The sequence below is a fragment of the Rana temporaria genome, chromosome 4 (assembly GCF_905171775.1).
Source record: "Rana temporaria chromosome 4, aRanTem1.1, whole genome shotgun sequence".
In the NCBI taxonomy this organism is placed as follows: domain Eukaryota; kingdom Metazoa; phylum Chordata; class Amphibia; order Anura; family Ranidae; genus Rana; species Rana temporaria.
In genome coordinates this window covers 32,916,499-32,944,452 of record NC_053492.1, presented here as the reverse complement: position 1 = coordinate 32,944,452, position 27,954 = coordinate 32,916,499, and the positions used below count along the sequence as shown (strand labels likewise).

Below are 27,954 nucleotides of genomic sequence, written 5' to 3'. Positions count from 1 at the left end.
GGACACAAGGATTGAAGAACAATGTCCTCAATGTGAAAGGCTGAAACAACCTTAGAAGGAATGATGGCTGCGGCCGCAGCACCACCTTATCCCTGTGGATGACCAACTAAGGGGCCTTGCAAGACAAGGCCGCTAATTCAGAAACCCATCTGACCGATGTAATTACCACCAGAAAAACCACCTTCTGGGAAAGAGTCAATTTCCCTAAATGTCCTCAAACGGAGACCGTTGAAGCACAGAGAGGACTAAATTCAAGTCCCATGGAGGCAGTGGAGGAGGGACCACATGTCGAACCCCCTGTACAAACGTACGCACCAGAGAGTGCGCCGCCAAGGGTCGCTGAAAGAAAAACAGCCAAGGCCAAAATCTGACCCTTAATCGTACTTAAGGCGAGAGCCTGATCCACTCCACGCTGTAAGAACAGCAGAATCCGGGACATCACGTATGTACGGGATTGCCAATTAATCTCCTCACACAGAGATGTAAGCCTTCCACGTACGATGGTAAATCTTCCGTGAAGTAGACTTCCGCGCCCGCAGCATGGTAGAGATCACCCAAGTCCGACAGGCCTCGATCCTGCAGCACCTGGCTTTCAATAGCCACGCCGTCAAAGCCAATGACTGTAAAGCAGGATGAAAGATAGGACTCTGCGACAGAAGATACTCTCTCAGAGGCAGGCGCCAAGGAACGTCTGCCACTAGACGCACCAGATCTGCGTACCAGGGGGGGGGGGGGGCGAGGCCAATCCGGAGCGATTAGGATTGTTGGTATCCCCTCGGCTTCCACTCTGCGTAACAAACTAGGGAGAAGCTTCAGAGGGAAGGCGTAGATTAGGCGATAATGACCCCACGGAGCCACCAACGTGTCCGCCCACGGGTCTCTTGACCTGGCCACGAACCGTGACACCTTGCGATTGAGACGGGACGCCAGAAGATCCACGTCTGGAGTGCCCCATGACAGACTCTGAAACACATCCGAGTGTAGTGACCATTCTCCTTGGTCTAGCGTTTGGCGACTTAGGTAGTCGGCCTGCCAGTTCTGTACTCCCGGAACATACTTTTCGGCCCACCGGAGGATGTGCGCGACTTCCGTAGCTGCAGCCGAGCTCCGTGTGCCCCCTTGATGATTGACATACGCCACAGCCGTGGCGTTGTCCCACTGGATCCTGACCGGGCGGCCCTGCAGTCTCAGAGACCACTTGGAGAGGCACAGCCTGATCGCCCGGAGCTCCAGGACATTGATCGGCAGACGGGACTCTTCCAGAGTCCAGCGCCCCTGGGCTGACTGAACACCCCAGACACCCCCCCAGCCGGAGAGACTGGCATCCGTCGTGACCACCGTCCAATAGTACGGCAGGAATGATTTTCCGGCCCGAAGTACCGGAGATGTCAGCCACCACACTAGGGAGGACCTGACCAGGCGACTCACCCGGACTTGGTAATCCAGAGACGAAGGGAGCTTGTCCCAACGCGACAGAATTTCTCTCTGTAACACTCGAGTGTGGAATTCAGCACACGGAACCGCCTCGAAGGAGGCCACTTCTGGGTCGCCAACCGCTGCACCGCAGACTGTAGTTTCTCCGTGGGAAGGAAAACTCTCGCCTCCGAGGACCAACCCCAGGTATTCCAGACGCTGAGACGGGACCAACACTGACTTCTGGACATTTAGCAGCAAACCGAAATCCCGGAGGGTCTGGCAGGTGATAGACACATCCACCTCTAATTCTGAGCTTGAAGAAGCTCTCAGAAGAAGGTCGTCCAAGTATCCTACAATAGCGATCCCGCGCTGCTCAGCAGGGCTAGAATCGGAGCGAGCACCTTGGTGAAAACCCTTGGCGCCGAAGCCAGGCCAAAAGGAAGGGCCACAAATTGAAAGTGGTCTTCCGACCGCAAAGCGCAAGAAATCTCTGGTGCTTTGCGCATATGGGGATATGCAAGTACGCGTCCTTGATATCCAAGGACACCAGAAAATCCCCCTGATGGAGTGCCGCCACTACAGAGTGAACCGACTCCATCCTGAACTTTTGCACTTTGACAAAACAGTTGAGGGCCTTGAGATCCAGGATTGGACGGACCCCTTCCTTCTTGAGGACTACAAACAGATCCTGAACAGCCCCAAACAGGGCCTCCCGACGACCTGGGGAAAGCTGGAGGTTGGAAGGAAAAAAAAATCTGTTTGGCGGACAAGAGAGAAACTACATCTTGTACCCCGAGGAAACTACTTCGCAAACCCAGCGGTCGGAAAGAAGAGACCTCCACCGAGCCGCGAATTCGCGAAGCCGGCCCCCATGCAGAAGCAGGCTTTTCTGCAGGCTTGTTGGGCTTGCGGAACCAGGGGCGCTTCTGCCCTTCAGCAGGCGCCTTAGCGCCCTGGAAATGGTTACCTGCCGCACCGGGCAGACGAAAAAAACGCTTGGGAGCGGTAAAGGAGGGCCCCTGCCTACGGCAAGGCTCCTTACCTTTACCCGATTGTGGGAGCAGAGTGCTCTTACCTCCCGTGGCATCTTTTATGATGTCATCCAGAGACGCCCCAAAAAGCCGTTTACCCTTAAAGGGTAAGTCCACCAAGGCCTTTTTAGAAGACACTTCAGCCAGACAAGGCTGAAGTGTAGGCGGAGGCCCTGGAGAGCAAGGGAAGCGTATCCAGGGCCGACTCACAGACAAATTTTAGGCCCTGCACTAACTGGTCGGCCAGCGCCACACAGTCCTCAGGGGCAGTATGCGCCTCCAACTCCTGAAGCAACAACTCTGCCCGTTCAGTAAGTGTGACACTAGAGCCTCGGCCAAGACCGGTCTCACCGCCGACCCCACCACTGTGAACATGGAGCGGGCCACAGCCTCCCTATCTGTGGGGTCCTTGAAAGCGGGAGCCCCCTCCACAGGCAACATGGTAGCTTTGTTCAGCCTGGACACAGGGGGGTCCACTGACAGAGGAGAGGTCCACTTCTTTAGGAAGTCCTCCTCAAAAGGGATAACGGATCGAAAAGCATTTCGGAACAGAAAAAAAGTTTTGCGGCCGATCCCATTCCAAATTTTTTTCCAGATGAGGAACACAAGGAAACACTTTCGCAGTGCGGGCCGGCTTACGGAACCCAAAAGGGACCGACATCTCTGATGTCTCCGCCGAATCCTCAATTTTTTTGAGTATCCCGCACCGCAGTGATAAGAGCTCCCACTAGCGCCCTATCATGTGCTGACCCTGATGCAGAGTCATCCTCAATGTCCGTGTGGACTAGGCCTGCATCCTCTGACACCACGGAACCAGGGCCCAATTCCGTGTCAGAGGCATCCCCAGAAGAAGGCGGGGGGAGGGGGCTTTTTACCCCCCCCCTCCTCTGGCTACGCGCCGCTTCAATCCTGGCAAAAAAACGCCTCAAGGACGGCCGTCATAGCATCCACAGAGGCCGCAGGAACAGGGGCACTAAGGGTCAACTCCGGCATGTCTGGGGAGAAGCACCCGGTTCGGACGCCATGCTGACCCACCCAATTGCCGCCCTTGGACTGCAAGGCAAGATTCACAGGCCACCCTCCCGGCCGCAGCTGTCCGTGCTGTGCCGTCCCTTAGGAAGTGTGCTGGAGTCGTTCGCGCTGTTATTCTAGCCACTAGAGGCAAAAACCCCATCCAAAATGGCCACGACATGCAAAAAACAGCATTGCGGGCTTCAAGAAAATGGCCGCCGATCACTAATAAAGGCGCCAGCAAAACCGTCGGCCACGATAGAGCAGAAAAAAACAAAGTAAACACACGAGCAAACACCCGGGACCCCCGCGGACACGTACGGCAGTAAAAAAAAAAAAAAAAACACACAGCACCCCCGATAGCAGACACAGCCCCCCAGACACAGGATGGAGCCCCCCAGGCGGACCCCCACCTCACAGCCGACCACCCAGAACGCAGGGAAGGAGGGAGAGGAAGGGAGAGAGGAAAGCAGGGCGGACCCCCGATCGACCTCCCCAGGAATGCCCCAGCCGCACCACCCTGCCAAAGCAAGGGGACTGCTACTTACCCGTCCTGCGACCACCGGCTGGAGGCATCCCGGACAGAACCAACGTCCGCGCAGTTACGGCATGGCTGTCGGCCCGGCACACTGTGACACAGACATAGAGCCCGGTCATATGTGTGCCCTGGAGCGTATAGCTCACCGGCCACCCCTGGAGCAACGGGGCATGTCGTGGATGGCCCAGCGCGTAGCTAAAGGCCAGCACATGCTCGATGGCCAAACATGGGGGGACTACAAGGATCGAGGATCCAGCCTGTCACCCAGTCGGCAGTTGATTGTAGATCCCAGGATCCAAAAAGGAAGGAAAAAAGAAAAAGAAAAAAAAAAAAATCTCCAGAGCACATGGGCCCATAGGAGCCATGTCATCTCCTTGCTAGGCAGAAGAAAAAAAAAACGAGGCTGCAGAACAGAGAATGGGGGATGTACCTGGGGGAACCGCCCCCTGGGAGGTACTGTGGAGTGTTTAACACTTAACATGCTGTTTTTCTGCCTAGTCAATCTCCTAAAAGGGAGGATAATACCCCAAGGTCAATTTCTGCTGTGTCTGTCCATGAACGGAAGAGAAATCCAGGACATCCCTGCCAACGGGGATGTTGTTTACAAAGGCAGAGCTCCATCCAGTGTTTCTCCTTGCCGATCAGTGGGTGCCGGCATCTGCCGATTAGCTTCTGCTGCGACTCATCACAGCAGAAGCGCCACATGCATCCCTTACCCAGAAGTGCAGAATAACACACACACACACAATGGTATAGGGCAGTCTGCAAGTGATTAGTCTAAAGTACTACATCCCACACTCACCTAAATAAGACATTAAACATCTCATTCTAGCTCAGTCTTTACACCCACCTCCAGGCCTCCTCCCAAGCATGATCCATTGATTGCAGCCACTATGGGTTTTGGGGACTTTTCAAGTTTTTCAAACATTTTCTGACCCTCGGCGGACAACTGCGAGACTTCTTGTGCACTGTTACAGGATTCAATCATGCTGAAAGAAAGATTGATTAAATGAGTCATGAACAGAGCAACTTAACTTGATCTCAGTTTAACAGGAACACATTACGAAGCTTTAGACAAAGTTTGAAAACTGCCGCTTGCTTGGAAAAAAAATATAAAAGTATATCTAAAGAGAATTTTTTTTTTTTTAAAGCCCAATTACAGACACTTGACCTTACCCAGGTTAAAGCAGTCAAGAAATTCCTTTGCTTTAAAATCCACCTTCTTGTTTACTAAGGGGGACAGTGCAGCGATGTTGCAGATCTTCGCATGTAACTAGAAAATGCATTTCCTGCAGAAAATGTGTGGGAATGCTGAATTGCTAAGCCCACACCAAAGCCATTCCCCATAACCACTACACTATCTTTAGGACATATAAACAGTGTTCCTTCAGTATTTATAAAGCCTCTCTTTGAACATTAATCCCCACACCTAATGAGTAAGAGACAGTGTGAGAGAACCCTTCAAACAAGCCTTAATAAATCCACAACAGTACATGCTATCAAAACAGCGACTTCACCATTAGAGACACACAGCCTTTGTGAACGTATCGGTATAAAATTTATGTTGATAAACTAAAAAATGTGGGCATTTCAGCGATTTAAAAAAAGAAGTTCGCTGTGCATTTCGCTGGGAAATGTGAAGAATTTTATACAGGACAGTCAGTCAAATGGAAGAAAGTGTAGAACTATTGTCATTTGGAAGCTCAACCAGCCTAAAGTAAAAGGCCCATCACAAAACTGATAATTTTGCATGACCTGTCCTAATCAGCTCTTGAAAGCGGTGTACCAAAGATCAGATTAAAAGGTACGATTGCTTTAAAAGCGGTATTTTCCCATACGATTTCCTGATCGGACCTTTAGAGTGACCATACAAAGATCAGATTCTGGCCGAACCTGGGCATTATCTGCAATGACTGGCAAATGTAGGTCTTCAACAGCAGGCTGTAGTAAACTTTTCTAGATATCGGAGTCCAAAAAATAGTCAAGTGCAATGGAAAAAAATCTTAAGATTCTTACCATTGGGAACACCACCTCTTTTTGCTTGTTAAAAACCCCAACAAGGCAGTGATGTGTTTGAGGATCAGCAAAAGACACCAACTGGCCTAAAAGGAGGCCTAGAAAAATCTAAACAACCAATTCCATCTGAAAAGGCATCTCTTACTTGATATCAGCCCCAGCGATGAAGCAGCCTGGTTTGCTAGAGATCAGGACGGCACTATTCACAGCATCATTGGCCCAGACTTCATTCATGACTTCACCAAATTCACTCTGCACTTGCTTGGACAGTGTGTTCACCTGCACAGTACATAAGAAATACCATTTGAGTGATTAGCATACAGCTACTACATTGTATTTTAGAACATCAAGTAGTACATGGTTTAAACATCTACAAGAGCAGTTTGCAGTCTAGTCATTGGCTGCCACGAGCGACATGAACTTTGTTAACACTTACAGTGAAGTCAGCATCTAAGGCAGACCATACATTAAGCATTAACTGCAAGAAAAAATAAAAACATAACAGGCTGGTTGTACAGCCTATCCCTGTCCCACCCCTTTTATTCATTGGATTTCAGTTTTGTCAATCACGAAGGCTGAGCATTACATGTGGACGTTACCTAGGGTGGTGTGCATGGGCAGGTGCCATTCCTCTGGAATGGCACCTGCCCATCAAAGCATTCTGATATTGGCATAACTCACCCCAGGGCTCTTGGGAGAAGTACTGAGGCAGGGGGCACTGGGATGTTTTTAGGACGCTATGTACAGAATTCTGCTGGACTATCCCATCTGCCATGATGACCCCAGCTCACCACCGTCAATAGTAATTGAAGAAAAATACCAGTTACACTTACGGTAGCTGTTTTTCTGTAAGTCTTACAGGACGGCACCTTGAGAGTAGACTGGCTCCACCTGACAGGAAACACAATCAGAAAGAGGTTTAAAAGCCCCGCCCCTCCCCGTGCACCTCAGTTAGTGATAAAGTAACCACCATAAGAGCACGGGAACCAGTATATAAAAATACAAACCATATAAATTCCTCAGGGTGGGAAATAGGCCTGCCGTCCTGTAAGACTTACAGAAAAACAGCTACCGTAAGTGTAACTGGTATTTTCTCAAGTCGTCTTCCAGGACGGCACCTTGAGAGATAAGCAAGTAACCCTCAGGCCTACCTTAGGGCGGGAAAACTGCCTGCAGGATTCTTCTGCCAAACGTCAAGTCTTGGGGTGACAGAAGTTCCACTCGGTAGTGTTTGAGAAAGGTGTTCTGGCTTGACCACGTTGCTGATCTACAGATTTGTTCCACTGAAACTCCTGCTCTCTCTGCCCAGGAGGTTGCTATAGATCTCGTGGAATGTGCCTTGACTTTAGGTACCGTTTTGCCAGCCTTAATGTATGCTAATGAAATTGCCTGTCTTATCCACCTAGATATAGAGGCTCTAGATGCTTGGCAACCCTTTTTCTGTCCTGAAAAATTAATTAGCAAGTGAGATGAGCGTCTGAACTCGCTCACCCTTTCCAAATAACTTAACAAACAGCGTCTTACATCCAAACAGTGGAAGGTCTCTTCCCTTTCGTTCTGTGGATTTGCGCAAAATGAAGGAAGAATAATTTCTTGTGACCTATGAAATTTCGTTGCCACCTTAGGTAGGTACAGGGGATCCTGACTTAGGACTACCCTGTCTTCAAAAAGACGAAAATAAGGCTCTTTGATTGAGAGCACCTGCATGTCTCCTATTCTTTTGGCCGTAGTAATAGCCAGAAGAAAGGAGAATTTAAATGTCAACAGCCTAACCGGAATGCTGTCTATCGGTTCAAACGGAGGTTTGGATAGATGGTCTAGAACCAAGGTGAGGTCCCAGGGGGGAACCCTGGAGATTTGAATAGGGGATAACCTATCCCTAGCCAACAGGAACTGCTTGATCAGCGGATCCAGGGCCAGCCTCTTGTCTAAAAAGTAGGACAAGGCGGCTACCTGTACTCTTAAGGTTCTTGTGGCTAGTCCTAGATCAACTCCTTCCTGGAGAAATTCCAGGATGACAGATATTTCAGGTAGTGGGGCTTGCCTGGCTGCACACCAGCGTGAAAAAACCCCCCAGGTCTTAGCATAGATTTTCCTAGTGACCTCCTTATGACTAGCCAAAAGGGTATTTATTACCTTCTCCGAACAACCTCTCCGCTGCAGGTTCCACCTCTCAAGTACCAGGCCGTCAGACTGAAAAAGTCGGGCTCTGGGTGAAAGATCGGTCCCTGCCGCAGAAGGTCCACTCGGACCGGGAGGACAGCACCGGAGCCACGCTGAGGAAGCCCTCACACCCGCCCAGCAGGTAAGGGGTCCTGGAGGAGAGGGAACATGGCCACATAGGAGTACTGGAATAGCCACTATCCCAGGGATTCCTACAGAAAGGAAAGAAGGGGGGTATTGTTTGCAATCTTCCTCCCCCCCCCTATCACACAGGGAAAACCCCCCAGGACAGGCATTACACCTTTTAGCTGAGGCAGGGACGGCCCCCAGGACCCACTGCTCAGTACCCGGAGGGGGACCACCAGCCCCAGGCCTTAGGTCTGATAAAAAATAACAAACTGTTTCGCTGGTGGGAAACACAATCAATAACTGAGGTGCACGGGGAGGGGCGGGGCTTTTAAACCTCTTTCTGATTGTGTTTCCTGTCAGGTGGAGCCAGTCTACTCTCAAGGTGCCGTCCTGGAAGACGACTTGAGAAATAAAGTTTGGTCGCACGCCATGGAAGGAAAAAACTTCCGTAGAATAGTTACTTTATTGCCAAAGGATGTAGACAGGACATTACAGGAACATTGGTAGACCGGTTTCACACAGATAATTTGTGCTTATTCACAAAAAAAAAAAAAAAAAGGGGGGTCATTCAACAGGATTGGTTAATAAAATCTGCCGGAAGATCTAAAACAATGCAAACTTTGATTAAAGCAAGTCATAGACGGAATTACATTTTCCCAGTTCAGCAGGGACTGTATGAACTTTGATCCATCTATGGCCACCCCCCAGCCCCCCCCCCTCTACAGAAGTTGACAGAAGTGAGTGAATATGAGGTAGATGGGACCCCGCCACTTCATCCATCCTCTGCCTGTGGCCCCTTTGCAGCCAATATGGATCATAGCTGCAGCAAGGAGCCCATGCCTCAATAGCTGTACATGCCCATAAGTAATTTGGCCAGGGCCATGGATAAGGAGGTACCATCGGTCCTCCTGTATGAGGCCAAGGCATGAGGGTAAATCGTGTGGGCAGGGAAGGTGATCAGCAGCTGAGAGCTGGCTTATTTTCCTTCCCTCCCACCGGCTTTGAGCTGCTGCAGAGAGCCATACAGGGGCTTGGTTCCAGCGATTGCCTCACTGCCATACCGATCACCTTCACTCTGCACCATGATTTCCTCCTGCTACCCAAGCTCCACAGTGCTGCCGACTTCCCTCTTCTCCTTCCTGCTGGGACACAATAGGATCCTTTTGGGAGGGCAGTAGAGGAAAGGTCCAGTAAATATATTTACCAGCCCCTTCCTTTCCTGAATGAACACAATGAGGGAACGGTACCTATTACTCATAAGTGAAGCATAGTAAAATTTGGAGCGTTTATTTGGAGGGAAGGGGGCTGTTAGGTTGGCTGTATGGGGCCCCGTGGATTCCAACAGCAGCCCTGACCATGGCCGGGATCCGACTTGGTATTTTGCGAGAATGACACCATCCACGTGCAAAAGGAAGGGACATCACCACAAGGATGCCAGAGACAGTCCATGTGCTCCCTGCACAAGGGCCACCATTTTGAAGAGCACTCCTGTGTTCCAGCCCAACAGGTATGCAAAAGACATGGCCCCACTCCTCAGGGAGTAACCCTCTGGTTACTGATAACCCCCAGGCACTGTAATCTCCTCTTCCCTGAGTGGGATTGCTTGGGACAGTTTGAGATCCCTCAGCAACCAAAAAAAAAAAAAAAATGGGGATGTGTCCTATCTGGCCAGGAGGATGAAACGCATAAAACAGAGGACATGAGAGCATGCCGGCGTTTCATCAGATTAGGCGACCCGCTAGTAACGGAAATGACGTTCCGTCGCCGCCATCTTGCTACACCCTGCTTTCGTCCACAGAAAGGATAGATACAGTAAGAAGGCGGCAAGCGGACACCTTGTTACACTCACAGGAGTCTTGCATTGAACGCTTATTTTTAACAGTTAACGGAGCTTATATAGTGAAATTCAGTATTTTGAAATCCATCAGACTGTTTTGATGTTGATTTTTCAAAGCAGCGGTGTTCTGTCATATGCAAACCTGCGAGATCAGCAGACTTGCCATCGCTTTTAAATTTCAACATCTAAACAGTCAGATTTCTAAAACCTGTATGTCACTATATAAGCTCAGTTTACTGTTAAAAATAAGTGTGAAATGCAAAACTCCGGTGGTTGTAACAAGATGTCCGCATGCCGCCTTCTCACTGTATCCTTACTGTGGACGAGTAGATGGAACGTCACTTCCATTACAAAATCTGTTGAAACACCGGGGGTTTTAAAGAAAAAGTTGATCATGTGTTTCCTGGTGGGGGGGAGTGTCTCTCTCATGCAAGAGATCTTAGCAGATGACTTGGGGGGGGGGGGGGGGGGGGGGTGGCGGTGAAGTTTTCCAACGGAAATGTTGGAAAACTTGCGTCGATCGCTAATCAGTGTATGCCGACAGCGGAGTCCTACTGTCAGAATACAATATGAGGGTGGGGAGGATTCCTTTAAAAGGGGTGGTTCACCCTAAAAACTACTTTTTTTTATTAAACTGGCCCCCCACATTACAATACGATTAAGGCTATTATTTTTTTGATGCTGTACATACCTTTGTACAGCATATTCACCCGTTGCGAGTCCCGCGGGAGTGGGCGTTCCTCACATGTCTGTGATTGACATTTTGACCAAAAATGAGCTCCCCCCCGTTGCGTAAGCCACGTCACGGTTGGCGAAAGGAGCCGAACGGCGAGTCGGCGCTATACTGCGCATGCGCATCGCCGTTCGGCACCTTTCGCCAATCGTGACGTGGCTTACGCGCGACGGGGGGGCACTCGTTTTTGGTCAAAATGTCAATCACAGACATGTGAGGAACGCCCACTCCCGCGGGACTCGCAACGGGTGAATATGCTGTACTAAGGTATGTACAGCATCAAAAAAATAATAATAGCCTTAAAGGGGTTGTAAAGGTTCATCTTTTATTTTCTAATAAGGTTCCTTTAAGCTACTGCATTGTTGGTTCACTTACCTTTTCTTTCGATTTCCCTTCTAAATGCTTTTTTTCTTTGTTTGAATTTCTCACTTCCTGTTTCTCCTCAGTAAGCTTTCCACCATCATTCGAGCGGTGGAAAGTCATTTAGAACAGCTTACTGAACACCTTACTGAGGAGGAACAGGAAGTGAGAAATTCAGACAAAGAAAAAAAACATTTAGAAGGGAAATGGAAGGAAAAGGTAAGTGAACCAACAATGCACTAGCTTAAAGGAACCTATTTTGAAAATAAAAAACAAACCATTACAACCCCTTTAATCGTATTGTAATGTGGGGGGCCAATTTAATTAAAAAAAAAAAAAAAAAAAAAAAAAAAATAGTTTTTAGGGTGAACCACCCCTTTAACCACCATACTTGTGTAGATGGGGGATTTATTTTTTTCCCCCGTTTGACCCGCTGGCTTTAAAAAATAAAAAAAATAAAAGGATTTATCTATGGGCAGCTTTAGGATCAGAAAAGACAATTACAAATGAACAGATTATGTGGAGTCTACGTTATACCTTAGAATTTGGGGTGTTAAAGCGGACAACGGCGACATCTTTTTTGACTTCGTAGTTTACATGCGTTCTTGCTGCAATGACATAATACAGATAGTAGCATTATACAGTGAGCTGCGATTTCTTCACACCACAAGACAAAAACACAGTTTGCGACTTACAAAGCATGGCGGATGATATCGATAGCGATCGGCAGGTGAAGCCTGTAAACAAAACAAGATCAATGGTGAAAATAGGTTTATAAACAGAAACATATAGAAGTTCCATCATGGCTGAAGGACAATACTTTGACATGCACCTCCATTATGGTTAGGAAGGTCGGTTGAAGTTTTTTCCCTTCCATTAACTAATGTTCTTGCGTTTATTTGCAATATATGATTGCGACGCTTGAACAAAAGGAAAAAGAATAAATTGACTAGACGGAGGAAATTTAGATCAGGATTCAATCTGAATAAGAACTCTTGTATATAGAAGGGCTTGGCAATGATTTCCATCGCTCCACCCCGATGTGGAAACTCTCCAGTACTCCCACACCTCTAGCTAAAGGACTAACCTTCACACACACGTGGACTTTGCCCTGCGGCTGAGTCACATGGGAGGATCAGAGAGAGAATTGGCTGGCTGACAGATGGAAAAGATCACTGCCAAGTGTACAACGTTCACTGCAAGAGAAACCTGTACACCTCTGATTGTATTACATGACTGGAGAGCCGGGCCGGGACATGATAAGCAGCAACATGGCGATTAGATACCATCTCACAGTACACACGTAGATAACTGCTTCATGCAGATGCACAGAGATGGGGGGGGGGGGGGGGGAAATAAATAAAAAAACACAAACAAAAACACAAACGCAAACAAAAACACAAACGCAAACAAAAACACAAACGCAAACAAAACCTTCTCATATAGACCATTTTTATTCACCTACACGGTTTATGCATTCAAGTTATATTGCCAATGTAGTGACATTGATGGTGATTACTTTTTTTTCATCATAACACTTATTTTGTTGTATTTTGCATATAAATTTGACGTTTTTGATAGTGCAGCTTTATTTGTGTTTATTTGTGTCAGTGTCTGCTCTGCATAAGCATAGCGGACATGGACCTGTCCATACAGCTCAGCGGACATCTCCTACTGAGCAAAACTGGATCTGTCCCGTGTGAAGGGGGCCTTGGGGTGCAGGCGTGTACCTGGCTCTTTAAAACATATCTTCAAATTTGATCTAGGAGTCAGCAGGATGCCACTTTCCAAAAGTCAACATTAGCGAATGCTAGGGAATTCCCCTTCTTCTCCACGCTCCGGCCTAGTAACAGGTCTCTCAGACCCCGATCACTGCTCTATGACAAGACACAAGGAATGGGAGGCATGCCAGCTGTCCCCATAGCATGGAATTTGTGGTATTTTTAGAGATCCTGCCGCCGCCTTGGAGGGTTATTGTGGGTAGAAGAATTCAGAGTCTTGCACCTTCTGGTGCCTTTTGTTTTGTAGCATTTCGTTTATTTCATTTTTTGTAATCACCGTTTTGATGTGTCTGCTTTGTATAAACATTAAAGATTTAATTCAGCGGCTGCACCCAGCGAGCAGAATATGTTGGCTGTGTGCCCGGCCCGTCACTATTTATATAGGGTAAAGGTTGAAGTCTACACTGATAAGTAATATAGGGGAAAGGTTTCCGCAGCTATGCAATAAAGCGTCTGACATGTAAAATGTGACCATTCTGGTAATGTCACTTATGTCAGTCTGTTGCTTGTCTCTGTCTGAGGAATATGCCGGCACATTGAACTGCCACATGCCGGACAACACCGACAAGTATGGAATGTTACCACTTCTCTGCTTTTCTAAGATCCCTTTCACACTGAAGCGCTGCAAACACAAAGCGCTGGTCGTTTTCGTAGTGCTTTTCGGGTGCTAGTGGGTCACTTTTTTTATTTTTTTAAGGTCATGTGATAAGGTGACCTTAAAAAGAAACAAATAAGACCCATTTTGAGGCGCTGCCCATTTATTTCAACGGGCAGGGGCATATTTGGAGCGCTTTTTACAGTACCACAAAGATGCTGCTTGCAGGACTTTTTCTACCGCTCCACAAGCGCACCGCCCCCAGTGTGAAATCCCCCATTCAAATGAATGGGAGGCAGTTTGCAGGCGCCACTTCTTGCGTTAAAACGCCTGAAAACTGCCTCAGCGTGAAAGGGGTCTAAAACATGGTTTGCCATTAAATTAAAGTAATATTACCGTATTTTCCGGCGTATAAGACGACTTTGTGGATGCAAAAAAATGCATCCAAAGTCGGGGGGCGTCTTATACGCCGGGTACGGTCTCCTCGTGCTGCGAGAGCGTCAAGGATTTAAAAGACGCGCCTTCTCCTCAGAGTGTCCTGTGTTAGGCGGAACACAAATCTTCCCAGCAGCGCCTCTGTTCTGTTCTGTGTTCCTCCTATCACAGATGCCTTATCATCCTCGGACGAGATGAGAAGACGTCCGTGATAGGCGGAACAAAGAACAGAACAGAGGCGCTGCTGGGAAGATTTGTGTTCCGCCTAACACAGGACACTCTGAGGAGAAGGCGCGTCTTTTAAATCCTTGACGCTCGCAGCACTGAGACTGGCCTGCTATTCAGAAAAAAAAGTGAGTACCGTAAATGCACCGTTTGCAGTGATGGCACAGAGAGGGGGCAAGTGATGTAATGGCACAGTGAGGAATGTAATGTAATGGCACAGTGAGATTTGAAAAAGCCTGTTTCTGTCAGCGGTTCTGGCTCCCCCTCAGCTTCCAGAAAGACTAGTAAGAAGGGGGTAGTCTTATACAGTGAGTATATCCCAAAATCAACATTTTTCCTGGAAAATTAGGGGGTCGTCTTATACACCGGAAAATACGGTAAATAGAATTGTTTTTTTTTTTTTAAATAAACAAGAGAAAATATATTATAATATATATATATATATATATATATATATATATATATATATATATATATATATATATATATATATATATATATATATATATATATATATATATATATATATATATATATATATTTTTTTTTTTTTTTTTAAAGTGCGCAAACCTAACAGAACTGTCAAGTTATATGAGATCATAAAGTCCATATAATGATAAAAATCTAGTGAATGTCCATATATATATTTCAATATACAAAAGTGGACATTCGTATATTCAGTGGTGTGTTAATATCATTTCATAAAAGGAATAAGATTGGCCTCTTACCAGATAGGATGGATCCCAGATAGGGATCAAAAAGCGCTTGTTATCAGGTAACAACCTGCAATATTCTAAACTGTTAGCTCCCAGGTGAGAGAGACCTCCTCCCGCTGTAATATTCGATCCACTAGAGACCAAGGAATAATTAGGGCAGCTTAGTTTCTCTTCAGCATATATGGGATTCAAAGAAGGAGAAACTTCATGGTATAGTAGAAAATACTTGTGTTTATTCCAAATATTTGCACATCCATGAACACCCGTAGAAATCTATGTAAATTATAGCCGCAGAATTCCTCATGAACCTGCGGCTATGTTTTACATAGATTTCTATGCGTGTTCATGGATGTGCAAATATTTGGAATAAACACAAGTATTTTCTACTATACCACAAAGTTTCTCCTTATTTGAATCCCATATATGCTGGAGAGAAACTAAGCTGACCTATCGAAGGACTCTGGAAGTGTTTTCACAATATTCCTTGGTCTCTGGTGGATTGATTACAGCGGGAGAAGGTCTCCCTCACCTAGGAGCCGATAGTGTGGAATATTGTAGGTGGTTACCCAATAACAAGCGCTTTTGATCCCTATAATGTGGGATCCATCCTATCTGGTAAGAGGCCAATCTTCTTCCTTTATGAAAGAAGAAGAACATACAGCTGAAAATATAGATATCCCCTTTGTATGTTGGAATATATGGACATTCACTATATTTTTAATTATATGGACTTTATGAGATACAACTTCACAGTTCTGTTAGGTTGCCACACTTTAGTTTATATATAAAATAAATAAATAAATCTTTAGTTGCTGCTGCACCTACATATTTAGTTTCCGATTTTTTTTTTTACATTATTATTTCACAGATTTTTTACATTATATTTTTTTCCACTAATATTTTTGGGTAAGCGCAAGATATAATTTGAACATGTTATTTACCTAATCTGTGCCCCCTGTCAGCGGTCCTGACCACTCCCTCCTGTCCCCAGAGCAAGCAGCTTGCAATGTTGGCACCTGAGTAGGCTCACTCTCGAACCACTGCTGCGCGTGTCCATTTACACACACAGCTTTGGCTCAGACCCGCTCCCTAGTCCCCTCATTAGCTCGCTGGCTGTGATTGACAGTAGCAGGAGCCAATAAGGAGGGAGAGCCAAGGCTCTCGTGCACATTGCTGGATTGGGGCTCAGGCAAGTATAAGGGGGCTGCTACACACAAAATACTTTTACACATAAAATGCATAAAAATAAATAAAAAAAAACTGAAAACCATTTTAAAATTAAATCTGTGGACTACAAAAAGGTTTTACAGTACAAAATCAGCAATCCTCCGAGGTTGAGCAGAGGGTACCCCACAAGGACCAAAAGGCTTGGGTAGATCAAAGTGACTCAACATTCTGGCTGGGCAGCAAAGCCGATACTATATGTGATCTTAGCCAAAAGCCCAGAGAGGCAATCTAGAACCATTCGAATATTTAATGACCATTGGAATTTACATACCAAGCCTCCCTTTTAGATATACAGAATTCTAATAAAGTAATGGTTTTAATGGAACACTTCGTACTTTACACCTCTGTAGCACCTGCAAAAGCCCCAGCATGTAACTAACTGCAGCAGTTGTACATACAGTAGTAGCCTAGAATGAAGAACTTAATTTGTCCTCCAGAGGGCGATGTGACCCCTCAACACCACTTTCCTTCCCTCGTGCCCACTGAACCAAAAACCCTGCAAGGTCAACTATATCTTTGTTCTCTGGACAACTATGAACACAAAGTGAGGGTTTAGAAATATGCAGAAAATTCTAAATTCGGCAACTCAGATTGCAGAAGAAAGAAAACAGGACAGGGAGAGCTTTGCATATAGTAAACGTCTGATGCTTAATGTCTTTAAGCTTTGTTACTGCTGTCATTCGAGGTTTACAACCCCTTTAACCACTTGCCAACCAGGTCAATTCTGACATTTCTCTCCTACATGTAAAAAAATCATTTTTTTCGCTAGAAAATTACATAGAACCCCCAAACATTATGTATTTTTTTAGCAGAGACCCTAGAGAATACAACAGCGGTCATTGCAACTTTTTATCTTGCGCGGCATTTGCACAGCAATTTTTCAAACGCTTTCATGCTTAAAAAAAACAAAAAAAACAGTAACGTTAGTAATTTTTTCACATAAGCATTATTATTAAAAAATGCTTATAAACGCAGTCTTACCCATGGGCCTCAATGCGTATGACTATAATGAGCAGGGAGATTCTGATCTTATTAATCTTCGTCTTCAAACTCTTCCTGAAGCTTAGCAAATTTGGGGTGTTATGCCGAGTAAATAGATACCCCACATGTCACGCTTCAAAATTGCACACTCGTGGAACAGCGCCAAACTTCGGTACTTAAAAATCCCCATAAGCGACGCTTATTTTATTTTTTTACTGGTTGAATGTTTAGTTACAGAGGAGGTCTAGGGCTAGAATTATTGCTCTCGCTCTAAAGTTTTTGCGTCACCGCACGTGTGGTTTGAAGACTGTTTTCATATGTGGGCGGGACTTACACATGCATTCGCTTCTGCGTGTGAGCACACGAGGACAGGGGCACGTCAATTTTTTTTTATTATTTATTGTTAATTTCATTTAAAAAAAAAATTTAGTTTGACACTTTCAAAAAATAAAATAAAAAAAATGTATCACTTTTATTCCTATTACAAGGAATGTAAACATCCCTTGTAATAGGAATACGCATGACAGGTCCTCTTTACAGAGAGCTCTGGGGTCAATAAGACCCCACATCTCACCTCTAGGCTGGGAAGCCCGAAATCAAAAATAAATAAAAACTCTCGGCTTCCCAGCCAAGGCGGCGCCGTTTGAATGCAGAGGCCGGTCGTGACGTCATAACATCGCGCCCTACCTCCGACGATCATAGAGACTCCGGCGACCATCTGGTCCGCCGATAATCTCTATGTTAAACATCCGGGGCCGGCGGATTCGTTCTCCGACTCGCCGATCGCAGAGGTGAGACGGTAGAAGCACCGGAGGGTGGCGGAAGGGGGACGTCGCCTCTCGCCGCCCAGATAAAGCGACTAACCAGCCGCTAGGATTGTTCTTATGGAGTAGGGCAGTGATGGCGAACCTTGGCACCCCAGATATTTTGATACTACATTTCCCATGATGCTCCACTACACTGCAGCGTACATGAGCATCATGGGAAATGTAGTTCCAAAACATCTGGGGTGCCAAGGTTCGCCATCACTGGTGTAGGGAATCGCCAGCTGAAAAAGCCAATATTTGAATGATGCCTGTTGCTGCAGACATTGAGATATCCCCACACAAAGCCCAGGACGTCATGACGGCCAGCCATCGGCAAGTGGTTAACTCAAAAAAGTCCCATCTATTGCTCTCAGCCTCCTTCAAATGCCCTTTCTGCTGTTGCAATCCACCTTCCTGTGAGAGGGTGGCTACGTTCGTTCTTCATGGTCTGACTTTATATAGGAATGTAGCCACCATCTCTTACTCGCTCCAGAGATGGACTATGGGATGTCTAGTGTGCCTAGAGCACCAACGTGCATGGCTCTTTCCACAGTAAAGCGAGAAGAAAAAAAGAACGAACAACAAGAAGAAAAAGAACGAACAACAAGAAGAAGAAGAACGAACAACAAGAAGAAGAAGAACGAACAACAAGAAGAAGAAGAACGAACAACAAGAAGAAGAAGAACGAACAACAAGAAGAAGAAGAACGAACAACAAGAAGAAGAAGAACGAACAACAAGAAGAAGAAGAACGAACAACAAGAAGAAGAAGAACGAACAACAAGAAGAAGAAGAACGAACAACAAGAAGAAGAAGAACGAACAACAAGAAGAAGAAGAACGAACAACAAGAAGAAGAAGAACGAACAACAAGAAGAAGAAGAACGAACAACAAGAAGAAGAAGAACGAACAACAAGAAGAAGAAGAACGAACAACAAGAAGAAGAAGAACGAACAACAAGAAGAAGAAGAACGAACAACAAGAAGAAGAAGAACGAACAACAAGAAGAAGAAGAACGAACAACAAGAAGAAGAAGAACGAACAACAAGAAGAAGAAGAACGAACAACAAGAAGAAGAAGAACAACAAGAAGAAAGAAGAAGAAAGAACAACAAGAAGAAAGAAGAAGAAAGAACAACAAGAAGAAAGAAGAAGAAAGAACAACAACAAGAAAGAAGAAGAAAGAACAACAACAAGAAAGAAGAAGAAAGAACAACAACAAGAAAGAAGAAAGAACAACAAGAAAGAAGAAAGAACAACAACAAGAAAGAAGAAAGAACAAGAAGAAAGAAGGCGGCGGCAATGTCATTAAAAAAAGATTACAGGATCATCAAGTAGTAGGTGTGTATGGACTCATTATGATAAGGATATTGCTTTAGGGGCCCTTTAAACTGTTGTCATTCTAAATCTTTTAAATTACTCTTAAAATTCTTTTTTTTTTTTCTCCCCCTCTTTTTCTAATTACTCCTCAATTCTACATTGATTTGTCCATCCTCAATTCAGCCAAGGATGGGATTTAAAACTCAGAACTTCAGATCACATGAATAATACACATTCCAAACAGTAATCTTTTTTTTTTTTTTTTTTTTAAAGAAGGAAGAAAGGACTTTCTTGCGTCTCGGCCTGTGTTGCAGGATCCAGCCATGTAATCGGGTTATCTGAGGACACACAGTTGACACTACAGAGCAGCAGCAGCAGAGCCACCGCCTTATTAATAGTCTACAAGATGGAAGCTGGCAAGTATGTAATCTCACTGACCCAACAACAAGGCCTGAAGGTCGTTTTATAAGAATGGCTGAAGAGCGGAAGGGTCGCGTCACTGCAGAGCCAATTACAATGACATCACTTGGCATTAGGAAGTAAAAAGGAAACTAAAAGCATCTCTGCAGCTGGACAACGTCCCTTCTGTAATTCTGTTATTCTTTCTATATCCATCTATTTATTCCCAATAAGTGTGACTTTTTTAATACGAAAATAAACTCAAATTCTAAAACATTGGAATTTTATGGCCATGAATCCATTCACACTTGTTAGGTATGTTGCTCAAGGGGACCCCCCTTTAGAGAATTGGGTGCAGAACCTCATCTTATGCTCTGCACATTGCCCATATATAGATGAAAACACCAGCTGGCTGCACTCTACAAAAAAAAAATTCAAACAATGGTATCTTTATTCATCAGGACAACATGGACCTTGTGCTCTGAAGTATTTCACCCACAAAGCTGGTCTTCCTCAGAGGTCACCTCTCTGATCCTTGTGGGTGGAGCATGTCAGAGAAGGAGGTCCTAGGTGGGGACTCTCTGTTCATGTTGTCTAGACAAATAAAGTTACCAGTGCTTGATTTTTCTTTTATGGTGCAGCCAGTCTTTTCCCTTGGATTTCTGCACACTTGCTACTCTTGCAATGGTTGTATGAGGAATTTCTATCTGCAACCACTGTAGCATGCAATTCGCACCGCATTCCTGACCACAACCCATGTGATGTCTGTGCAGTGCGATTTGAGCCATACATTCTGCATGGCTCAAAGCGCATCAACATGGTGCAGGATCCTTTTTTTCCCCCTGAACCACATCACATGGGTGTCCACACTCATATGATGTGCTGCTGGCAATCGCACTGCGTTTCGGGGGTGTCATGGATACCCGTGGATCACATGAACACCATTTGACTGCAATGTGGTGCTGGAAATGCATAGGATTTGCTGTGTTCCCCCACATCGCATCAGTGTGAACAAGGGCTTAAAGCGGAGTTCCCCCCCCCCCCCCAAAAGTGGAAGCTCCGCTTATCTGCCTCCTCCCCCTCTCCTCCTGTGCAACATTTGGTACCCAGTGTTTGACAGGTACCCATTCCCACTTCCGAGAGATCGCACTGCAATCACTCAGATGTTCGCCCGCCCCTCCTTCCCCAGCCGCCAGGCCATTTAGCGTGCATGTGCAGTAGGGCAACGGCTGTGAAGTCGAAAGGCTTCACTGCCAGTTTCCCTTACCACAAATGAGTTGGAAACATCGACTGGGGTGCCGACATTGCTGGATTCCAGGACAGGGAAGTGTCCTACCATTAAAAGTTGGCTGCTACGTTGTATTGAGCTGCTGACTTTAATATTTTTGCTGGGGGGGGGGGGGGGCTGGCTACAACGACTCCCCGTAAAAAAAAAAAAACGAAACCCTAGAGCCACTTTAAAAGCGGAATTAAACAAGCCTATCCTTTGCAGCCAAGGAAGCTGCTTCTGTTTGATCTGCAACTGCCATGGTGCAGCACATGTGATCAGTGATGACTCCAGCCATTTGAAGGTTACGACAGTTTGGTTGAGGGCACAAGCAAACGTGATGGTTACCAATCCCAGTATTCCAGGAATGGTTTGTAAAAATCATTAGAATTGATGGCTTTAGTTCCACTTTTTGATTTACTGCTGCTCAGGGGCTCTGGGCTTCAGCAAAAAAATGGCAGAAACAAGAAAACTGGAAAAAGTCTGGAGGCAATTTACAGCACACACTAATCTTGGTGGCACAATTATTAATGTGCAGTGTATGCTCCTTGCTAAAGAACATTATTTTTTTTTATCATGTTATGAGTAAAGTTCTGCTTTAGACCCCTTTCACACTGAGGAGCTTTTCAGGTGGTTTAGCGCTAAAAATAGCGCCTGAAAAACTCCTGCCCTGCAGTCTCAGTGTGAAAGCCTGTGCGCTTTCACACTGATGCGATGCGTTGGCGGGACCGCTCCAAAAGTCCTGCTAGCAGCATCTTTGGAGTGGTGAGAGGTGCGGTGTGTTTACCGCTCCCTCCTATTGAAAACAATTGCGCATTGCCGGCGGTATTAACCCCTTTTTCGGCCGCTAGCGGGAGTTAAAACCGCACCGCTAGCGGACGAATACCAGTGCAATTCCGCGGCAATTCAGACGGTATAGCACTCTATACCGCCACCGCACCTCCCGCCCCGATGTGAAAGGGGCCTAAGGTTGGGGTCACACTGAAGCACTGAGCGGCTCACAGCAGGGGTCCGGTGCGTCCTCGGTCACCATTTCAGCCCAAATTTTTGGCCTGCGCCATTCGCACCGGAGCCGCGTGAACTGGCTCCATAGAGAGCCAGTCACAATCTCCTGACATGCGAATTGGATGCAGTGAAACTCGCATCCAAATTCACACTAGTGTGAACCCAGCCTCAGAGTGGAAGTAAAACCCTCCTATCCTTTTCAGCTGATGAAACTGCCATCTTGGCCTCTGATTAATCTTCAACTGCCATTGTGCTACGTGACAGTCCCAGCATGTGCCAGGAATGCAACCGTTTTTTTTAAACTGTTTTATCGATGGGTTTACCTCCGCTTTAACCACTTCCCGACCGCCGCATGTAGATATACGCCGGCAGAATGGCACATCAACGTACCTGTACGTGCCTGCCTAGACGTGGGTCGGGGGTCCAATCGGGACCCCCCCCCCCCTACATGCTGCGGTCGGATTCCCGCGCGGAGCAATCCGGGACGACGGCGCGGCTATTCGTTTATAGCCGCTCCGTCGCGATCGCTCCCTGGCGCTGAAGAACGGGGAGAGCCGTATGTAAACACGGCTTCTCCGTGCTTCACTGTGGCGGCGTATCGATCGAGTGATCCCTTTTATAGGGGAGACTCGATCGATGACGTCACTCCTACAGCCACACCCCCCTACAGTAGTAAACACACACTAGGTGAACCCTAACTCCTACAGTGCCCCCTGTGGTTAACTCCCAAACGGCAACTGTCATTTTCACAATAAACAATGCAATTTAAATGCATTTTTTGCTGTGAAAATGACAATGGTCCCAAAAATGTGTCAAAATTGTCCGAAGTGTCCGCCATAATGTCGCAAGTCACGAAAAAAATCGCTGATCGACGCCATAAGTAGAAAAAAAAATAATAATAATAAAACTATCCCCTATTTTGTAAACGCTATAAATTTTGCGCAAACCAATCGATAAACGCTTATTGCGATTTTTTTTACCAAAAATAGGTAGAAGAATACGTATCGGCCTAAACTGAGGAAAATAAAAAATTTGATATATGTTTTTGGGGGATATTTATTATAGCAAAAAGTAAAAAATATTGAATTTTTTTCAAAATTGTCGCTCTATTTTTGTTTATAGCGCAAAAAATAAAAACCGCGGTGATCAAATACCACCAAAAGAAAGCTCTATTTGTGGGGAAAAACGGACTTCAATTTTGTTTGGGAGCCACGTCGCACGACCGCGCAATTGTCTGTTAAAGCGACGCAGTGCCGAATTGTAAAAACCCCTTGGGTCATTTAGCAGCATATTGGTCCGGTCCTTAAGTGGTTAAAGTGATAGGTTAAAGTAAACCCACCTATCATTTTCAGCCAAGGAAGCTGCCATCTTGGCCTATGTTTAACCTTCAACTGCCATGGTGCTGCACATGTGATCAGTTATGACACCAGCCATTGGATGGTTTGACAGTTTGGTTGAGAGCGCAACCAATGTGACAGTTAGAAATCCCGGCATGCCGGAAATGTAACTGCTTTTTGAAACTGTTAAAATCGATGGGTTTACTTTCGCTTTAAGTTTCAGGTTTCTTTAACTGATCAAAAAAAATGTATCTCTGACATGCTCAGAATGGATACAAAAGTAACATTATGCTACATTGTTTCTTTGTACAATCTGAGCAGCTTGGTAGACCAGCTACAGATTCTCAGAACTTCTCTGCATGCACATTGGAGACATTAGAGTGTAAGCTCCTCTGGTACAGAGGCTGAGGACTGGCTCAGTGTTCTCTGTACAGTTCTCTGGTATATGTCAGAGCTCTAGAAATGTATAATAGCATGACTGTGGTGGAGAGAGTGTAAGCTCCTCTGGTACAGAGACTGAATGAATGGCTCAGTGTTCTCTGTACAGCACTGCAGTATAGGTCAGAGCTATAGAAATGTATAACCATGTGTCACATTAGAGTGTAAGCTCCTCTGGTGCAGAGACTGATGTGGCCCAGTGTTCTGCACTGCTGTATATGTCAGAGCTATAGAAAGGTATGATATTGGAGGACGGTGGTGGGGACAGAGTGTAAGCTCCTCTGGCACAGAGACAGAAGTGACTGGCTCAGTGTTCTCTGTACAGCACTCTGGTATATGTCAGAGCTATAGAAATGTATAACTGTGGTGTAGCCATTAGAGTGTAAGCTCCTCTGGTGCAGAGACTGATGTGGCTCAGTGTTCTGCACTGCTGCATATGTCAGAGCTATAGAAATGTATAATAAAAAGTGTATGACTAACAGGGACATTAGAGTGTAAGCTCCTCTGCTACAGAGACCGATGTTAATGGCTCAGTGTTCTCTGTACAGCACTCTGGTATAGGTCAGAGCTATAGAAATGTATGATATTGGAGGACAGTGATGGGGACAGAGTGTAAGCTCCTCTGGTGCAGAGACTGGCTCAGTGTTCTCTGTACAGCACTCTGGTATATGTCAGCGCTATAGAAAATGTATAACTGTGGTGTAGACATTAGATTGTAAGCTCCTCTGGTTAAGAGACTGATGACTGGCTCAGCGTTCTGCGTACAGCAATGTATAATAGCATGACTGTGGTGGAGACATTAGAGTGTAAGCTCCTCTGCGACTGGCTCCGTGCAGAACCACACAGTGTATGTCAGAGATATATAACGGTTTAAAAAAAAAAGCGATTGTGATGGGGACATTAGAGTGTAAGCTCCTCTGGTCAATGTGACTGGCTCAGTGTTCTCTTTACAGCAATCTGGTATATGTCAGATCTATAGCAATGTATAACCATGTGTGATTGTGACAGAGTGTAAGCTCCTCTGGTACAGAGAATGATGTGACTGGCTCAGTGTTCTCTGTACAGCGCTGTGGTATATGTCAGAGCTATAGGAATGTATAATAAAAAGTGTATGACTCTAACAGGGACATTAGAGTGTAAGCTCCTCTGGTCAATGTACCTGGCTCAGTGTTCTCTATACAGCACTGCAGTATATGTCAGAGCTATAGAAATGTATAACCATGTGTCACATTAGAGTGTAAGCTCCTCTGGTGCAGAGACTGATGTGGCCCAGTGTTCTGCACTGCTGTATATGTCAGAGCTATAGAAATGTATGATATTGAAGGACGGTGATGGGGACAGAGTGTAAGCTCCTCTGGTGCACAGACTGAAGTGACTGGCTCAGTGTTCTCTATACAGCACTCTGGTATATGTTAGAGCTATAGAAATGTATGATATTGGAGGACGGTGATGGGGACATTAGAGTGTAAGCTCCTCTGGTACAGAGAATGATGTGACTGGCTCAGTGTTCTTTGTACAGCATTGTGGTATAGGTCAGAGCTATAGAAATGTATAATAAAAAGTGTACCTGTTATAGGGACATTAGAGTGTAAGCTCCTCTGCTACAGAGACCAATGTTAATGGCTCAGTGTTCTCTGTACAGTGCTGTGGTATATGTCAGAGCTATAGAAATGTATGAATCAGTGTGTGACTGTGGTGGAGACATTAGAGTGTAAGCTTCTCTGGTACAGAGACCGATGTTAATGGCTCAGTGTTCTCTATACAGCAATCTGGTATATGTCAGCGCTATAGAAATGTATAACCATGTGTGATTGTGATATTAGAGTGTAAGCTCCTCTGGTACAGAGACTGATGTGACTGGCTCAGTGTTCTCTGTACAGCACTCTGGTATAGGTCAGAGCTATAGGAATGTATAATAAAAAGTGTATGACTAACAGGGACATTAGAGTGTAAGCTCCTCTGCTACAGAGACCGATGTTAATGGCTCAGTGTTCTCTGTACAGCGCTGTGGTATATGTCAGAGCTATAGAAATGTATGAATCAGTGTGTGACTGTGGTGTAGACATTAGAGTGTAAGCTCCTCTGGTACAGAGAATGATGTGACTGGCTCAGTGTTCTTTGTACAGCATTGTGGTATAGGTCAGAGCTATAGAAATGTATAATAGAAAGTGTGACTGTTATAGGGACATTACAGTGTAAGCTCCTCTGGTGCAGAGACTGCTACTACGTATCTCTATGAATCTCCAAGTGTTGCTATGGTGACAGAGACCCCAAGACAACTATATATATATATATATATATATATATATATATATATATATATACACACACACACACAACCATCCCAACCAGTCTAATGGTGAGATGACTGAACTCCTTACACCCCTCATTAGTCAGTCATGTCCCGTACAAGGGAACACCCGTCCCCCCTCCTCTTCCCCATCTGGTTCCTTTCCTCCCCTAGTCACCCTGCACTCTCTCTCCCCCGTTCCCAGTTACCTGTCTTCCCGCCCAGCCGGAGCAGCGCTCCCACACTCCTTACAGCCGCCATGTTGTCCGAGGTGACACTGACAAGACCCCTCCGAGAGCCGGTTTTCTGTCCTGCTCGTCACGCCTCACCCTCAGGGCTGGCCAAAGAACTGCCTGACTGACTTTACCCATTATCTACAACGGTAACCCGAAAAATAAAGGAATATGTTCAGATGGATGAGAAAAATTGTATGAGATTTAGTGGTTTGAGAGTATCAGAGAGGAGTGAAGGTGGCGGAATACGAAGATAATTGATACAGGCACTCCATAGACAGCCCTAGAAGGCAGAACATGAGGAGGGGGCCTCGTAGTGAACTTGACGCATCTGGCGGCTGAGAGAGAGAAGAGTGAGCGGAGGAGAGCTGAGGTGAGGGGGAGCGCTGACCTGGGGGGTGTCATAGAGACTGGAGGGGGGAGAGAGGAAAGGGCCGTACACCTCACTCTGTTACTATACCAGGACCCTCAGTCCAGTCATGTTTAGGCCTTCTCTGCCAATTGGGAGGGTCTCTATATGTTGTCACCAGTCATGTGTAGTTCTCCTAAGGTCCTTGAAAGTTTCTACGTTGTCACCAGTCATGTTTAGGTGTCTGAACGTTGTCACCAACCATGTTTAGCCCTCCTCTGAGGTCTCCACATTGTCACCAGTCATGTTTAGGTGTCTGAACGTTGTCACCAGTCATGTTTAGGCCTTCTCTGCCAATTGGGAGGGTCTCTATATGTTGTCACCAGTCATGTGTAGTCCTTCTCTAGTCTTCCGGGGGGCTCCATGTTGTCACCAGTTATGTTTAGTCCTCCTCTGATCTTCTGGGGTCTCCACGTCGTCACCAGTCATGTTTAGGCCTTCTCTGCCAATTGGGAGGGTCTCTATATGTTGTCACCAGTCATGTGTAGTTCTCCTAAGGTCCGTGAAAGTTTCTACGTGGTCACCAGCCATGTTTAGGTGTCTGAACGTTGTCACCAACCATGTTTAGGCCTCCTCTGAGGTCTCCATATTGTTATCAGTCCTATTTCGGTTCCTAAACGTTGTCACCAGTCATCTCCCCCCCCCCCCCCCCCGGTTATCTGGGGTCTCCATGTTGTCACCAGTCATGTTTAGTCCTCCTCTAGTCTTCTGGGGTCTCCATGTTGTCACCAGTCATGTTTAGTTCTCATCTAGTCTACTGGGGGGGTCTCCATGTTGTCACCAGTTATGTTTAGTCTTCCGGGGGGCTCCATGTTGTCACCAGGCATGTTTAGTCCTCCTAAGGTCCTTGATGGTTTCTACGTGGTCACCAGCCATGTTTAGGTGTCTGAACGTTGTCACCAACCATGTTTAGGCCTCCTCTGAGGTCTCCACATTGTTATCAGTCCTATTTCGGTTCCTAAACGTTGTTACCAGTCATCTCCCCCCCCGGTTATCTGGGGTCTCCATGTTGTCACCAGTCATGTTTAGTCCTCCTCTGGTCTTCTGGGGTCTCCATGTTGTTACCAGTCATGTTTAGTCCTCTAGTCTTCCGGGGGGCTCCATGTTGTTACCAGTCATGTTTAGTCCTCTGGTCTTCTGGGGTCTCCACGTCGTCACCAGTCATGTTTAGTCCTCCTCTAGTCTTCTGGGGGCTCCATGTTGTCACCAGTCATGTTTAGTCCTCCTCTGGTCTTCTGGGGTCTCCATGTTGTCACCA

At 46.0% G+C, this 27,954-nt stretch overlaps 2 protein-coding genes across 3 annotated transcripts in view; one reads left to right on the top strand and one right to left on the bottom strand.

Annotated features, from left to right (window-relative positions):
• The window catches only part of HADHA (hydroxyacyl-CoA dehydrogenase trifunctional multienzyme complex subunit alpha), a 54,532-nt gene extending 28,165 nt beyond the window's left edge, over positions 1-26,367 (bottom strand). Inside the window, exons 1-5 of one of the 2 annotated variants that reach the window (XM_040348210.1) lie at positions 26,264-26,367; positions 11,930-11,971; positions 11,772-11,842; positions 6,158-6,291; positions 4,847-4,985 (exon numbers count right to left, since the gene is read on the bottom strand). In XM_040348210.1, the coding sequence (XP_040204144.1) occupies positions 4,847-4,985; positions 6,158-6,291; positions 11,772-11,842; positions 11,930-11,971; positions 26,264-26,315 (438 nt within the window). In that variant the 5' untranslated portion in view covers positions 26,316-26,367. Of the gene's footprint in view, positions 1-4,846; positions 4,986-6,157; positions 6,292-11,771; positions 11,843-11,929; positions 11,972-12,066; positions 12,278-26,263 lie in introns of those variants that run through there. The other variant, XM_040348209.1, reaches the window with a different exon arrangement.
• A 187-nt stretch (positions 26,368-26,554) lies between these two features.
• HADHB (hydroxyacyl-CoA dehydrogenase trifunctional multienzyme complex subunit beta) overlaps positions 26,555-27,954 on the top strand; it is a 54,710-nt gene continuing 53,310 nt past the window's right edge. Inside the window, exon 1 of the mRNA XM_040348211.1 lies at positions 26,555-26,660. The gene's annotated coding sequence lies outside the window, so the exon portion shown is untranslated. The remainder of the gene's footprint in view (positions 26,661-27,954) is intronic.